Consider the following 16,199-nt stretch of genomic DNA (forward strand, 5'->3'; position numbering starts at 1 on the left):
TCGTTTTCTTCCTCACATAACCGAGGTTCCAAGTCACCTGAACGTGAAATTGTCACAATGCCTGTTGGATTGGCAGTCAACTCTTTGAGACCAGCATAGTTCAAGCAATTGGGCGTCTAATTGTGTGTACCAGCGGTCTGAATTTAGTGAATTCACTTGCAGTAGCACTGAAATATCTATTTGTTTGTGACAGTCGGGTATACGCTTCTTTGTACAGGTGTAAGCCCCACTAAATTAGCAAAGAATAACAAAATAAAGGATGGTCCGGCCTAGGAGACCTTCGTTGGTGGAGGACATAGCGTCTCAGCCTGGGTTTGAGAGCAGCAGTAGCCAGGAGAATAGTAAATTTGGTGCATTGTTTGCGGATAGCTATCTGCTCCAGAAATTGGAAGCATTGAGTGTTGAGCTGCAGAAAAACAAGGACAATGTTGAAATGCCAAAGTATGACTTGTCCTCGCAGCCGACCAGCAAGTCGTCTGTGGATGATAACGACCCCTATATCACATACAGAAAGTATATACAGCAATTGGATCATAGTATTGAAGGGTTCCAGAAGGTTGTCCAGAAGACGGAGGAAGTCAATGGTAAATTGGGCGATGGACTGGACCAATTCGTTAATATCTCAAAGAGAGCCGATGGTTTTGTTGATGAGACTAGAGAAATTCATGAGAAGAGAGACAAATTGGAAGCTCAGAATAGATTAGTTCCCGAGCAATTAAAATACTTTGAGGCCCTAGACCCAATTATCCGTCGTTTGAATCATGCAACGTCCCCTTCGATTGTAAGAAAGGAGTCATTCAAGAATATGATGGTCAAGATTGATAACTCATTGGAATATTTGCACGAACACTCTGATTTCAAAGAAGCAGAGACTTATAGAATTAAGTTTAAACAATGTTTGATTAGATGTTGTGATCTTATTGTTCATCATTTAAATTCTATTGTTAATAGGATATGCACTGAAATCACAGATGGCTTACAAAATAATAAGGAGATATCAGAAACTACTAGAGAGGTTCTGTTATACAACAAATTTGCCTCAATTTCCGAAGAATACACGAGTGAGATCAAGTGCATTATAGAGAGACGTCATATGAGCACCTATACTAGATATCGCGATGAATTGGATTCATTGTTAAATGAGTGCTATAATCATTATTTCCAAGCGAGAAAGTCGTTATTAGATTCCATTATCAAAAATAAACTGAATGAAATTTATAAGTCAGAAGAACACATACAAACAAGAAAATTCATAAGTGCCGAGAAAGACTTCTTTCAACAGTTGGCAGAGAATGAGTATCATTTGTTTGTGAAATTTTTCCCTGGTCCAGAGTCTAAGGAGCGTGGTAATAAATGGCTGATTCAACTCTGTGATCCATTTTATGATTCTGTGAAGGCTAAACTTCTTAGAGAAAATGATATTTTAACTATTCGTGATTGCATTTTACTATTCACTCAATATTACGAATTTGAAGAAGATTACGAAGAGTATGAAAATATATTTAAGGATGTATACTATGACAAATTATTTGAGCCTGTGCTGCAAAAATTACAATCGAGATTAATCTTTAGAGCCCAGAAGTATATTGATGAGGCCATTGTAAAGTATAAACCACCTAAGGGTGCGCCAATGATTACCAATAGAAAAACATCTGCAAAATTGGAGTCTGAAGAAGAGATGGTTGGAATATATATTGACGACTTGAAAAATAGTGAAGTCATCTCTCTACCAGAAACTGACTCGGAAGAGGATGCGACAGATATTATCTTGTCGACCTACTATATACCAATTATCAGAGCACTAGCTCTACTATCAACGATTTATGAGATGATCAACACTGTGGTATTTGATGATTTGGCACATCATGTTGTTAGAGACTGTCTGGTATCTATTGGAGAAGCATTTAACCTACTAACAAGTGGAGATGATGTCAATCTGGTTGAGTACTCACTGTCATACCTAAGAAATTTATTGTTTCTGCGTGACCAGCTTCAAACTTTCAATATACAATATACTGTGAATGAAACCTTTCTTGATTTCTCAGCAGTTGGGTCGTTGTTCAGAAGATCAAGTTCAAATCTTGTCAGAGAAGAACTTCCAAAACCTGATATGGGAAGAAGGAACTCACAGCGTATATTAAGTGCTGCAAGAAATCTGATTCCAAAACTTGTTGTTAATACTGTCGACTCGGGATCAGAACTTGTTGAAGCTTTAAGATTTGCAATCAGATCTTTTACTGATAGAGCTTCAAAAATACTAACACAAGATTATATGAAGATCTCGGACATTGAAATAGAAGATATTCTGGGTGATAACGTGAAATTAAGAACCTCTATAGACACAAATCTCCCTCGGGTTGTGCAATTGATCCATGACTATATCTCGGACGATGAAATCGTCGAGAATTTATTGGATGCCTTAAAAGAAGCTATTCAAATACAATACCAAAATTATTACGACGAGCTTAATAATTTGGTTGAAAATGGGAAAGTGGAAAATGGTAAAGTATTAGAGGTCATGTATCCTGATACATTCTCCGAGTATTTGGCAACCTCAATTAAGAAAGAGGTAGAAATTCTTGAAAACAAGTAAACATTAGAAGTCTATAGAATAATAAAAACCCGGTATATAAAAACGTATAAAAACAATAGCATAGTAAACATTTTAAAGTTTACTTTTTCCTTTTAAAATTGAAGTAAAAAAAAAAATAGTCAATGTCATAATTCTTGGTGTCATTTAATTTTCGTGAAAGTCTTTCTGATTTGGTGATCAATTTATCAATACGATAATTCAACAGTATATATGAGTATACTTGGCACTTTTTTCATGAACCACCATTTCGTTCTTTTTAAACTCGTTTATTTCCTGTTTAATTTCAGGTTTTTGAGTCGTTGTGTTAGCACTACTATCATTACCAGATGAAGTAGATCCACCAACCTCAATGAAGTTGTCTAAGAAGGAGTCGTTACTTCTTTCGTAGACTTCGGGAGCCCATGTATCGGTTAGCAGTACCTCGTTAGAGAATCTCAATTTCTTATTCATAGTCGACATCATATCTTTCCTCACAGCACTAGCAAAGCTTGTAGAGTTTCCATTGGAGGATAACGAGGTCGATGACAAATTAGGTAAGTAAAAATTGATTAAAGAGGACCTATCCGAAGATGATATAGACCGGATAGTCTCTAATTCATCAGGAGGTATAAAAGTGACCTTTTCCCACTGTACTACCAACCTATCATATATTTCATCGATGGGGTTCTTCTTGGGCGCAGGTTCACTCACTTTTATCTCCGGTGGCTGGGTTGCCGGTTTTTGTTCAACTTTTGGTTCTGCAATAAACAATTTCTTTGGAGGCTGTTCAGCATCGGAGAGAGATTTTGACTTCCATATACTTTTGAAAAAGGAGCCGAATTTCTTTTTCTCCTTGACCACCGGTTCTTTTGCCTTTGGTTTTGCTTTAATGGGGCTCACAGCAGGTCTTTTCTGAAAGTTGATGCTGCCCACACTCAGGTCGAATTCGTCCTCGTCATCGCTTAGATCGCTGTGGATGCTAGATGCTGAGGATTTGTCTTTGTAAGCGTATGGGTTTATTTTCTCCTGTGGGTTCTTAGCAGCCTGTAGCTCCCTTCTGGGCGTGAACACTTCACCGTTCTCAAACTTGAAGCTGTGCTTCATCTTTTGCTTCTGCAACTGGTACGCTGACACTGTGGGAGTCTCAACAGCACGTCTATCCTCCACCTGTGGAGCTCTGTAGACATGGCTGTGTCTCCTCGATAATTCATGTTGGCGGTCGCGCTCACGCTCGTGCTCTCGCTCGTGCTCACGCCCGTGCTCACGCCCGCGATCCGAGTACGTTTTCCCTATGTTAGAAGCTGTCACCGATTTCGACCGCTGTATAGCCGGATACGCCTGTCTCATCTGCTGTTGTTGTTGTTGGTAGTGTGGCTGCATGTAGTAATTCTGTGGCACTTTCTTATGCGCAGGCGCATTCAGCATATTCTGCTTCTGCGAGTTCTGCAACGCTTTCTTCCGCACTGAGTCGCTTCCCACATTTATAGTCTTACTCCGCGTAATCCGCGGCTCCCGCCGCACATTCTGACTCGGAACCTTTTCCCGATCACGCTCGTACCGCTGCCTGGGCTCATGCCGCTCAAACCTCTCAGACCTCTCGGGGCGCTCAGGCCGCTCAGGCCGCTCAGGACTACGCCGCTCGGGACTCCGCCGCTCGGGCACCACCACCGCTATATCCCCCACCATTATGCTCTGCCGTAAATCCATCTGGTCCTGCGTCAGCAACCGCCTATAGGAATTGCTCCGCGTAAGGGAAACGCCTTGCACACTCATTGCCGTTACAGTCCTTGTGGTCTTTGGAATTACCGCCGAGCAGGCGGCATCCCGCTATTTATAGTCGAAAGTTTTTCGAGAGAGAGAAAGGCAGCCACCTCACAAAGCCTCTTCTCCCTCCAAGTCTCACAGCGTGGCTATACGCACAGAAACCAAAGCAGAGAAGCTCTTACTTTTCCCGATCCGGGATCTCGAGTCTTGCTGGTTGTACGCATGTCTCTACGTGAGGCCCATTGTCCTGCCAGGTCCCACCAGTCCTGCCAGGTCCTGCCAGTCTCCGCTATGCCGTTTTCGTGTCCTCTTTGCCCCATTCCCTGCGGCTGTCTCTACGTCTTTTCCATTTCCGAGGAGTTCTAGACTCCCTCTCCATTCGTCCTTGGCCCCCCCACATTCTGTGCGCCCGCGTCTGTGCTCCGGGCAGGGGAATCGCGTTTTGACAGCATTAGAACCAACGGAACTTTAAGCTTCTCCGCCTTCCCCGCGCCTGTCTCTGTGGATCCCCCCACCCAGCCGAACGGAACGCTCTGACGGACCGGGATACCCAATTTTGCTTCTCCTGCGCGTTTCACAGCAGAAATCACTGATGCAGGGATTGAGCCACGACGTGCGGAGTTTTCTTCGGGGGTGGGGGTTTGGAGGGGTATGGGGGGCTGATGTGTCGTACTTAAGAACTCCGACGTATATCACTTACTGTAATCATGTGACTGCTTGTTGGGGGTAGCTAAGCGATTATTAGTATTATTATAGTTTGTAGAGACTGGGGGGGTTATATGTATGAATATCATAGAAAGTATTAAATTAAAAGAACAAAAGAAATAACTGTGACGTGTATAATGAAGTGAATAAAATTGTAGGTGGAGGCTTACGAGTCGTGCTCGTTGGTGTTGTTCTCCGATAGCTCATGGACGCGGATGCTCTCCATGCTCTTCTTGTTGTCCTCCTCGTCTGATCTCAGCGAGATGTCGGAAGGCAGCTCCTCGGTGGCGGAGCGGTCGATCAGCCTGCTGTCCCAGTAGTTTACGAAGTGGTACAGCCTGGTGATGCCGGTGACCTGGCCCAGCTTGTTGCAGGTGCGGTGGAATCTGCCCTCTGGGTTCTTCTTGTACAGCTTCATCAGCGATAGTCTGATGGCTAGGATAATCACGGAGCACACTAGACCGGCACCTGGGGCCACCACGAAGGCGCCGAAGGCGCCCCAGTCGTCGGCGTACAGGCCGTTGGAGATCAGCAGCAGTCTGCCACCTTCCTTAGCGGAGTGGTAGTACACGGTACCGAAAATCCACACGCCGAGGATACCAGCGCAGCCACCTCCGATGACTTCCCAGGCGCTCCAGATTTCGTCCAGCTTGCCCCACAGGCCCACCACTAGCACTGGCACGACACTGGACGACAGCAGGTCGACAATCAGGTAGATACTTAGCACGTCCTGTGCGATTAAACCGACCACAACGACGGGGACCATGATGGCGACCACGATACCACGCACAAGCATGATGTGCAGCTTGTTTCTGAAGACATCGTTGGAGATGGTGGAGACCAGGGCGCTCTGCAAGGAGTCCAAGGTACATGTGGACAGCACGGCGACGAAGACCAGTGTGAAGCCGATGATCCAGGAAGGCAGTTGAGCTAGCAGCAGGTAGAACGCGGCACCGGAGTTCTCCTGGTCTCTGGCTGGCAGTAGGCCCGCCCACACGGCGATGAAACCGGTGACACCGACCACGGTGACGAAAGTGACTAGAATGAAACAAGCCAAGGAACAGCCGATGAGCAGGTCCTTGTTCGATCTTGAAGCGAAGGTTCTTAGCCAGAACCCACTCATGAAGAAATCGTTAGTGAAGATGGCCACTGTTAGGATGTAGACCAATTGCCAACCTAGCTTGTTACCCTTCAGTAGTCCCGATGGGCCGATCAAGTCTCTGTCGATGTGGATACGGCTACCCATTGCCGCGGCGACGATGACCAGCAGGATGAACACAATGCTGACCTGCAGGGAGTCTGTCATGAAAGAGATGTGGAAACCACCGATGGATGTGTAGATGGTAGTCACGACACACTCAATGATGATGACAGGCAGAGAGTTGATGTTGGTCAGGGTGTCGATGGCGTACTTCAAGGAGGCCACTTCGCTGACCAGGAACAAGTACACAGTCAGGATGGTGCATGCACTCAGGTACCAGCCACACAGCAAGCCGAATCTGTGGAAGACCCACTCGGTCAAAACGAACCCGCTGGGAGTCTTCTTTCTGATAAGTGGTCCTAGGAACGCAAACACAAACATTGGCAGACCACCGGCCAGAGCGTAGACCAGCAGACCGTGCAGACCGTCCAGGTTAGCAATCTGTGGGTACGTTGACAGGACACCACAACCCAGCCCAGAGGCGACGAAGTTGAAAGCCAGCGGGATAGCCTTCTGGGTACCGTTCGCGGACAAGAAAGTCTTGGAGTCCCTCTTCCAGTACGCTACCATCGAGGCAGTGATCAGTAAGACACCGTATGTAGGCCATATGATGGCGTGAGCAGCAGGAATGGACAAGTGACCCATTATTTTTTTTTTTGTGGTTATCTATGCTTGTCCTGTTCTGCTGTGAAGTAATTCTGAGTGCCAATTACCAACAGATCAGACGAAGCTTATATACAATTGTATAAGTTGATTAGCAGCATTTATTTTATTATTATTTTTTTTTTTTCACAATTTTTCACTTTTTCACTCTTGCAAAGCTCATCGCTATCATAGTTGAATCACTACTGCAGAAAGCCCGCAGGCAAGGTTTTGGACCTGGGCTACTTCAAAGACTGAAGAGCTTATCTCTGGAAAAAAGAAAGGAAATGAAAGAGGGTGTTGGGAACGGGAAAGCCAAAGCAACAGCAACAAGAGCTTGTGCGGGTGTTGCTGTGGAATATTTGTAGGTTAGGGTAATCTTGGCAGAGCTGAAAGCTCTTCTCAGTGTGCGAGGGATCCATTGAAAGAAAAACTAGCAAATCACTTACTTCTGGGTAGAGGATAGCCGCAGGAGGATACAGATCTCATTATATAACCGTTTTCTATGCATTATATAGTGGCCCTGTGCGGTATTGTCTGGGAGTAGGGTCAAAATTGGAGTGCTCCTACAGAAATTGCGGCACTTCCCTCTCTCCCACACGCAGAGAGACAACAGGATGTTTAAGGACTTAGGCTGTAAGGGACCTTCCTCAGACCTATGGGGGGGGCTGTACTCGGCCGAGGCAAAGTATTCAATTAGAAGTCACCCCCAGAAAATGCATTTAGCAGTCATCCATGAGACATGCACTTACTGGGAAAAACCTTTTTTCTAAAAAAAGACTTGACAGCTATCTCCTGATACCTTACACGGCACAGAAAGAGAACCGAAACGTGATGTCCGCTCTTGCGAAAATCCCAAGTTTTCAAAACAACAAATTGAAGGCTCGTGATCGTTCGTGCATTATATCTTTACATGTGAAGGAATCATTAGTATAAAGTACATATATATCCTATTCTTTCTCTTCGTCTTCTTTGTAGCCCTTGTACCCGGCGCATATGCTCTCTCGCAGGAAGTCGAAGCGCTCGTCCTCGAGTATTGTGTCTCTCAGCACATCTGCGGTGATCCTCTTCATGCCTCTCTGTCTGGCCATGTCCCCGCTCTTCTTGACCAGCAACGCCATGAAGAACTCCAGCGAGCGGCCAGTTATCACGGGTGTCGCCTGCGATACTTTACCTATGTCCTCGTCCGACTGCATTATCTTCTTCACCTTCGCAGGTGGGAAGTGCGTCTTTATCTTCTCAAACACCTCCGTAGTCTCATCCTTAGCCTCTGCACTTACCTCTGCACTCGCACCAACACTGGCTCCCACCTCCGTGCCAACAGTACCATACACTTCACTGTCACCCGTCGTTATCTCTTTGATATCCATGCTTTGCTTCAGTCTGTACGCAATGAATTAATAACAAAAAAAAATCACGTGTGTATCAAAGTATCTTTCCTTGTTCGCCTGTCTTAAAACCACTTACAAAAACCTATAACGTATAAAGGAATAAGTATAAACAAAGTAAGCTAGCGTGGGCTTTTGGGTAAGAGGAGAATGCGCTTCGCACTTCCAAGTTATTGGGATTTGTTCCACAACCCGATTATCCAAATTGTTTAAATAAGACAAAAAATCTATCGAGCTTTTCTGTTTTGCGTAGAAATTTTTTTCCCCTTCCCATCCCATCTACTTGTACAAGGTGATACAGCGTGTTGCAGCCAGAACATACGGTGTGACGGGGAAGTTTGCTGGCCATCTGCCCTCCACTCCTCGCCCTCCTCGAAAAAGGGCTTTTGCTAGTTAAGTCTTACCCGGACTAACTCTTCTTCGATACTACTAGAAGCAGGATGCCCAGTTTGTGCTACATAGAACTGTTTATACTCTTGAAAGGTACAGCTGTCCCCCATGTGTGTGTGTGCTGGGCCAATTACCAAGAAAAAAAAATTGGATTGTTGGTGTTAGCAACCCAAAAAAATATTCTTCCCCGCCAGGACTCGAACCTGGAATCTTCTGGTTCGTAGCCAGACGCCGTGACCATTGGGCCACGAGGAACAAGAATTCGTTAGAGTTCCATCGTCGGTGGGCAGACTATAATCTGTGAAATCATTACATGTCCGTACAAACTGATATAAAGCTTTCCTTCGACGCTCGCTTTGAAATTGCGCCTGTGCGGTGGAGTGGGGAGGGGGGTCTACGCAATACAGTGTATTCAATTTGGGTACGTTTGCAATTGTTATTATTTGTCAATTGAATTCAAGATTATATTGTCTCTCTATAGATCACTCTCTTCATTAATAGTTGGTAGTTTGAAGATAATGCGAACTTTGTTGAGCTCGGTGTATTTTTTCAATGCTTTAAACGATGGACGTTGAAGCGTTAAAGTGCGGTCGTTCGGGTGCTTTGTTTTTTTTTTCAATAACAAGACGCCTATGAGTCAATGGCCCGTGCGTCTTATATCATCTACTTGCATTTAGTGTAGTGTACGAAGTCATCGCATTGTTGAGAGCATCGTATATTCGGAGTTTCATGGCTAATTGTTGCATCAGAAAGCGTGGGAAAAAAAGCATTGAAGACACAGAGTACGTAGAAAACACAACACAACGCGCACGCGCAAAAGCACTCGTAGTTGTATTTGTATTTTACCCAGAATAGAACTGGTAGCGTGGGATGGTCAGTGATTTAGACGAAAAAGCACCCCAAGCACACGATGGCTGAGACTGTCTCTCTCCCTCCCTATATATCTGCATCTCTATGGGTGTGGGCATCGGAAATACGTTTCGAGCGGTGTTTCATCTTCACTGAGTGGGGTGGGCTTGCATATGGTGGTTTGCCGTCTTACACACTGCATCTAGGGAAAAGATTCATGGAGCACAAGAGTGGGGGGGTTGCCAGCACTACCATCTTTGTTTTGCAACGGGATGGAAGAAAGGTCGTCTTTATATAGTCGGTGTTATAGCCAATGTCCCCGGTGGGACGTGTTATTTCCCTTCCACTGCACTGGGCTCGTTACAAGTGCATGCCCTTGTGAAAGCTCGTATAAGAGTTCCATACGTATCTCTCAACCCAGAAATTGTGAGTAAACGTAGAGTGCACAGTGCACAAACGCAGATGTCATCGATAACGTTGGACTCCCTAGCTATTACCATACCATTACTGCCAGTCTGGGCCTGTGCTATCTGCGACAAATGTAAATCCAGTACAAAGACAAGCCTCGGGGCAAAGCTGCAGGGCTGGATAAGCAAAGATAACTGTCACAGAATTTTAGTAAATCCCAAGGATCGGCGTGGAAGTTGGAGATAAGAACGGCGTTTGTAGTGTTGTACCCACCCTATACGTATAAAGCACTAGCATACACAGACGGTACTGGAGATGGGCAAGTCTGTTCTCTTATTCAATAGGAAATATAGCATTCTGTTGATTGTGAACACACGTCATGGGAGGGAAGGGTAGCGAGTTATTCCGGGTGCGCTACTTTCATAGCAAGAGACTAGCTCTGACTTCTTCGCTAGTCTCTTGCCGCGGGCTGCGCAATTATCTACTTCATTTCATATGAGTAGTGCCACTCGCGAGTTATATTGCGTTAAACAAATTGTAAGAAAACCCCGTGCAAATATACTGAGAGGGGAGAGCAGCCACACCATTCCCTTTTGGTCCCACTACCTCCTTTTGATAGGTGCACCCTCTCCTTTTCCCTCCCCCTCCACAGAATGCAACGAAGGGGATGAAGACAAATGATAAATATTAGACAAGTAATTAACACGTTGGTGCTTCATCTAGTTTTTCCGTTGAGAGGAAGGAAAAGCACTCTACAGCAGAAGCGGAACATCCCCCCTCTCCACCGGAAATTGAAGCTCAGCTCACAAAAAACATACGTACAGAGTGCAACCTGCAGCCCGGTCGCAGTCGGGTCGAGAGAGACGCACAAAACCGGCGTAGGGAAGGGCTGCCTTTAGTGCGCACAGTCATTCGCCAGTCTCAGTTTATCCAGAACAGTAGTCCTCCGGGCAGTTCTTCGTTGTGACACTTTCTGTTGAGACCGGAGGAAGTTCCCTATTTTGACACTCGCCGCAGCAATTCTCGTACCACTTTTCCCACCCGCAAGTAAAACAGTACCAATACAATTAAGCCGGGATGGTACGAAAGTTCCCACAAAGGACAAAACAGCTATCAAACAAGCCTTGAGAAATTATCAGTCAAGAAAAAATTGGATATGTGTCCACATCCGGGATGGAATATATAAAGGACCCATTCTAATCAAATTACTTGATCTTTCTCTTGTTTCTTGCTCTTGCCCGAAGAGGACCATCGAACAAGAGTTGTCTTATGACTCCCACTTTCGGTCACTTTTTAGTGGAAAACTCGGTTGAAGAGGAAACATGAGTACCATTTATGAAGCTGGTAGTTTTCTCTTTCCGGGTTTCCCGCAAAAAAAATTAGTACTGAAGAACTCAAGTTTCGGAAGAAAAATCATCTGTTTATAATAAACTTCAATGGACTCTACTTTATGCGACTCGAATACCAATAAGCAGTGGAAATTATTTCTTACCAATGGAGTGTCTAAGAAAAATTATACTTTACTTTTATGTGCGGGTATTTTTTTGACGTACACAGTCAAGAAAAAATACCCTTTTGAAAACGTTGGATTTTTGAAATTTTACTATGGCATGGGGCTGTTTTTTAATCCTTCTAACTTGATATTAACCTTTTTTTCTTTCAGAGCAGTCTTCATTTGGTCGTGGCCTTTTTTTTTTTATTGGATGACTCCGCCCTTTGATAGTTTTTTCTCTTCCCTGTCGATGTTTCTATCTACTTTGTTTTCTTTGCGGTCTACTATTCTTACTGGGCAATAGAGCGTATCGTTCCGTTTACTTGGTCGTGACTTTCCTTTATACCCTTGGAGGAAAGGTTTGGGACGAATGGTGATATACTCGGATGGAATGGAAGTACAAAGAAAGCTTAAACCTGGAAATGATCTCTCTATGGGGATTTTGAAAAGCGTGGAAATTTGAAGGGTGGGTCTTTTGATATGGAAAAAGGGTTGACTGTTAGAAAGGAATTAAAAAGTATATGTCACTGTCCGAGGGAAGGCTCCAGTATCATAAAAATTTTCAATATCTATCCTTTTGTTCTAATTGTGGTTTTTCTTTCGTCCAGTAGCAAAGCAAAATACAGTTAGCATGATTGGCATAGGTGTTTATCCTATCGTTTTTACACATGAAGGTAAAGTCTTCAACGAGTTTTTTTTAGCCTATTCGTTGGTATGAATTGATTTATTAGTTGGGAAAGGGAAACATGACTGGCAAGAGTACTCAAGTTTGTCAATGAACATGGGGTCAAAAGACCCTCAGGAGGTTTGATTTTCCTTTTGCTCTCTTGAAAGTCTCAGTACAAATTTTGTTATAGAAATTATTTTATAGACGTTTACGAACTTCCCTTTTTTTTTCTATATTCATGTTGTGTAATAATATTCCATAATAAATTGCATTTTTTCTTTTTACCACTTTTAATTTTATGTTCCAACTCCTTGTATATTATTTTGGCAGTCCGTTCTAGTAAAGATTTGCAAAACAATTGAGCACGGCAAAATTTTCAGTGTGTTGGGATGGTAAAGACATTATGACTTGAAAGACCGTCCTGTACACAACTGACAAGACGACTCTTATGGTAAATCACACCATTTTGGTATTATTCTCTTTCTCTCTTTCTCTCTCTCTCTTTCTCTCTCTCTCTTTCTCTCTTTCTCTCTTTCTCTCTCTCGTATTGTCCAATAGTAAAGCATACTTTTGTACCTAGCCAACGATATGTCATTGCATTTGTCTGACAACCCAAGGATGGTCCCACACTGCTGGACGTCGTTTTGCAAATATCACACCACCTGTCAAGTAACAGCGTAAGATAGTAAGTTCGTGTATTGTTACTCAGGTGAAATTTTTTGACATTAAATATAACTAGCCGGTTTTCAGCTAACCCTCTCATCTAATGTTCTGGCAACTTGGCCGAGTGGTTAAGGCGAAAGATTAGAAATCTTTTGGGCTCTGCCCGCGCAGGTTCGAATCCTGCAGTTGTCGTTACTTTTTTTTTTTAAATTATTTCTTTTTGCACTACGTACATCCCCATTAACGACGTGGTCCGTTCTGACTGTCTCTCTTTCTCTCTCTCAGTGTTGTGGGCCCCCATCAATTATAGCGAGAAGCACCTATGCCAAATACATTTTGGTTAGGACTTATTAACTGCAATTGGTATGAGTGGTACTTCGATATCTGTGGACCGTTGACATAATAGTATTTGAATACTTGCAAACTAAGTCTTTTCCTTCTTTTACTTGAATTAAACAAATCGATCAATAGCTTCTGAAAGTGTAACAATGAGTTACTTCCAAGGAAATGATATGAATACCTCTTCAGGTTTCTACCAGCCATCCAGTCAATTCAATTTCCCTCAGGGTTCTATGTCTTTCCAATCTGGTGGCAATAACAGCGGTGATTCCAATGCTATGGGTGTAGCACCTGACCCGCTTCCTGCTGGGTTGTTTAATGCACTTTCCACAAAGGGTTATCCACACGAGCCTCCACTATTGGAAGAGATAGGTATTAACTTTGATCACATCTTCAAGAAGACAATGTACGTCTTGAGACCTACCATGTCTAGCGCCATGCTGTCACATGAGATTCTAAATGATTCAGACTTGGCAGGCCCAGTTATATTCTTCATGCTATTTGGTCTATTTTTACTGATGGCTGGTAAGGTCCACTTCGGTTACATCTACGGGGTAGCTTTGTTCGGTACAATCTCTTTACACACACTATCAAAACAAATGGCCACATCCAGCTCACAACAACAACAGCCTTCCTCACTACATTTCTTCAACACAGCTTCCATCCTGGGCTACTGTTTCTTACCACTGTGTTTCCTATCTTTCATCGGTGTATTCCACTCCCTGGATAACAGAATAGGGCATCTAACCGGTGCTTTGTTCGTGATATGGAGTACCTGGTCCTCTTCTGGTTTCCTAAATAACCTGCTACAACTACAAAACGCAAGAACTTTGATAGCATACCCACTACTGATTTTCTACAGCGTCTTCGCATTAATGGCTATCTTCGTTTGATCTGGGTCTGGTGCCCTTTTATGATAAACCCTCTACTATTTACGTCTCGAAAGCGTTAGCAAAGCATTTACATATAGAGAATCAGGTATATAGATAATAAAAAAATAACGATTACTCACTAGAATTCTTTTAACTATATCGTACATACTTGATTCATATCATTCACAATATTTTTGTTTATGTTGAGTTTCTCAATGTCATATCATGTTACTGTAGCCTACACTCAACCAAAACGTAGGTGATTGACACATTCCAAAAACATAAAATTCTCGAAGTCCCTTAATAAAAAAAAGTCAATGGCATAGAAACATAAATAATAATAACACACGCACACAACCAACACAATATAACCCAATTCTAGTATCCAATGAATGGATCAATACTTAGGACCAGCCGGTCTCTCAGGCCTTGGTTACTCCCCATCAACACGAGGCTAGCACATACAACTGCAGTACAGAGCCATGTCACCACGCCCATATTCTACCCTAACGCTAAACCACACCTGGGCCACCTGTACTCGAGCTTACTTTGTGATATCTACCACAGATGGCAGGTGCTTAATGGCGACTCTGCTGCCTTGTTCACAACCGGCACAGATGAGCATGGCCTAAAGATTCAGTTGGCTGCAGAGAAGAACAATTGCGAAAGTCCCAAAGCGTTCGTTGACAAATTGTACCCTGAATTTGTCGAACTAGATAAGACCTATGATATCTCTTACACCAGGTTCATAAGGACAACTGATCCAGATCACATCGAAAATGTTAAACTACTGTGGAATTTATGCCTAGAGAACGGATATATCTACAAAGGCAAACATGAAGGCTGGTATTCAATATCAGATGAGACGTTTTACCCATCATCTAAAGTTATAAAGGATCCCAACAACCCAAATAAATACATTAATACAGAGTCACTTAACGAAGTCATCCATCAAAGCGAAGAGAACTACTACTTTAAGTTGTCAAGTTTCAAGGAAAAGCTTATTAACCACATAACTGAGTTTCCAGATTTTGTGCACCCACCTTCTAAGAGAGACCAAATTCTAAGAGACTTAAAGAATGACCCAAACATTACTAAAGATATTTCAATATCAAGACCTGCGACAAGGTTACAGTGGGGGATTGAGGTACCCAACGACCCATCACAGAAGGTTTACGTGTGGTTTGACGCCTTATGTAATTATATCTCTTCGATTGGAGGTATTGAGGCAGTGAAACAAAATAAAAGAGCTCTCAGTAACCACATATTGGGAAATTCAGATATAACAGTTTACCAACCTACTAATGTTTGGAAAGATACTGTACATGTTATTGGTAAAGATATCGAGAAATTTCACATAATCTTCTGGCCGAGTTTTCTCTTAGCTGCAAACTTACCCTTACCAAAACAAATAGTCGTTCATTCTCATTGGCTGTGTAATGGTTTCAAGATGTCCAAGAGTCTTGGTAACGTTGTTGAACCAATGAAAATATCTTCTCATTATGGAACTGATATGGTGAGATGGTTTTTGATGGAAAACTCAAAAGTAGAAGAAGATGGTGATTTTCAAGAAGAGAAATTGTTTGCAACAACCGAGCTATTTGTTTCAAAATGGGGCAACTTAATCAATAGATGTTGTGGAGCAAAATTTAATATTGAAAGATCAGTGCATAAATATGCAAGGAACTCCGAAGAAGTTTTGGCTGATTTTGAAAAAATATACATAGATAATGACATGATAATACAAGCCAGATCGTTGATTCAAGATGTCGACCAACTAATACTAAATGCTGGAAAATACTACGAAAAATTTCAATACAATCTTCTAATAAAAGACATATGGAAAATCATCAACAGTACCAATTCATTATTTCAGTATGCCGAGCCATGGAAAAAACTTGGAGAACAACAGGATATTATAATATTTTTGTGTGCTGATATATCAAGAGTATTGGCAATTTTAACCCAGCCAATAATTCCGCAGCTGTCTCACAAATTACTGGATCACTTAAAAGTTGACCAAGAAAGGCGAACAATTGACTATGCTAATATTGGTCATGACCAATCTTATGCTGTAGAGGCCAATATAAAAAATCGCCCAGTTCCCATTGCTAGAGTTCTAGGCTTAATAGGTATCGAGTAAATGCCACCCCTGCATTATATCGCCGTAAAATCTTGTAAATAAAATTGCATCGCCTTTGACAAGACCCTGTTTGACATACGTATGATATCTATTGATAAAGGTAT

General features: G+C 42.9%; 6 protein-coding genes and 2 non-coding genes across 8 annotated transcripts; 4 read left to right on the forward strand and 4 right to left on the reverse strand.

The window, feature by feature from the left end:
• Nucleotides 1–259: 259 nt before the first annotated feature.
• Nucleotides 260–2,593, forward strand: COG3 (Golgi transport complex subunit COG3; the record flags this gene model as incomplete). Its single annotated transcript, XM_447621.1, has 1 exon — nt 260–2,593. The coding sequence occupies one exon, from the start codon at nt 260–262 to the stop codon at nt 2,591–2,593; it is 2,334 nt and encodes a 777-aa protein (XP_447621.1).
• A 198-nt stretch (nt 2,594–2,791) lies between these two features.
• Nucleotides 2,792–4,345, reverse strand: GVI51_I08437 (uncharacterized protein; the record flags this gene model as incomplete). Its single annotated transcript, XM_447622.1, has 1 exon — nt 2,792–4,345. One exon carries the CDS (start codon nt 4,343–4,345, stop codon nt 2,792–2,794), a length of 1,554 nt encoding a protein of 517 aa, XP_447622.1.
• Nucleotides 4,346–5,207: 862 nt separating this feature from the next.
• On the reverse strand, nt 5,208–6,887 carry DUR3 (the record flags this gene model as incomplete). The annotated part of the gene is made up of 1 exon (XM_447623.1): nt 5,208–6,887. The coding sequence occupies one exon, from the start codon at nt 6,885–6,887 to the stop codon at nt 5,208–5,210; it is 1,680 nt and encodes a 559-aa protein (XP_447623.1).
• A 947-nt stretch (nt 6,888–7,834) lies between these two features.
• BUR6 (negative cofactor 2 transcription regulator complex subunit BUR6) lies at nt 7,835–8,254 on the reverse strand (the record flags this gene model as incomplete). Its single annotated transcript, XM_447624.1, has 1 exon — nt 7,835–8,254. One exon carries the CDS (start codon nt 8,252–8,254, stop codon nt 7,835–7,837), a length of 420 nt encoding a protein of 139 aa, XP_447624.1.
• Nucleotides 8,255–8,844: 590 nt separating this feature from the next.
• On the reverse strand, nt 8,845–8,917 carry tR(ACG)2. Its single transcript has one exon. It is a non-coding gene; the product is annotated as a tRNA-Arg (tRNA).
• A 3,934-nt stretch (nt 8,918–12,851) lies between these two features.
• tS(AGA)6 lies at nt 12,852–12,933 on the forward strand. The gene has a single exon. It is a non-coding gene; the product is annotated as a tRNA-Ser (tRNA).
• A 296-nt stretch (nt 12,934–13,229) lies between these two features.
• YIP1 (transporter YIP1) lies at nt 13,230–13,973 on the forward strand (the record flags this gene model as incomplete). The annotated part of the gene is made up of 1 exon (XM_447625.1): nt 13,230–13,973. One exon carries the CDS (start codon nt 13,230–13,232, stop codon nt 13,971–13,973), a length of 744 nt encoding a protein of 247 aa, XP_447625.1.
• A 367-nt stretch (nt 13,974–14,340) lies between these two features.
• Nucleotides 14,341–16,095, forward strand: MSM1 (methionine--tRNA ligase MSM1; the record flags this gene model as incomplete). The annotated part of the gene is made up of 1 exon (XM_447626.1): nt 14,341–16,095. The coding sequence occupies one exon, from the start codon at nt 14,341–14,343 to the stop codon at nt 16,093–16,095; it is 1,755 nt and encodes a 584-aa protein (XP_447626.1).
• Nucleotides 16,096–16,199: the final 104 nt, after the last annotated feature.

This window comes from Nakaseomyces glabratus, chromosome I, assembly GCF_010111755.1.
Source record: "Nakaseomyces glabratus chromosome I, complete sequence".
Taxonomy (NCBI): domain Eukaryota; kingdom Fungi; phylum Ascomycota; class Saccharomycetes; order Saccharomycetales; family Saccharomycetaceae; genus Nakaseomyces; species Nakaseomyces glabratus.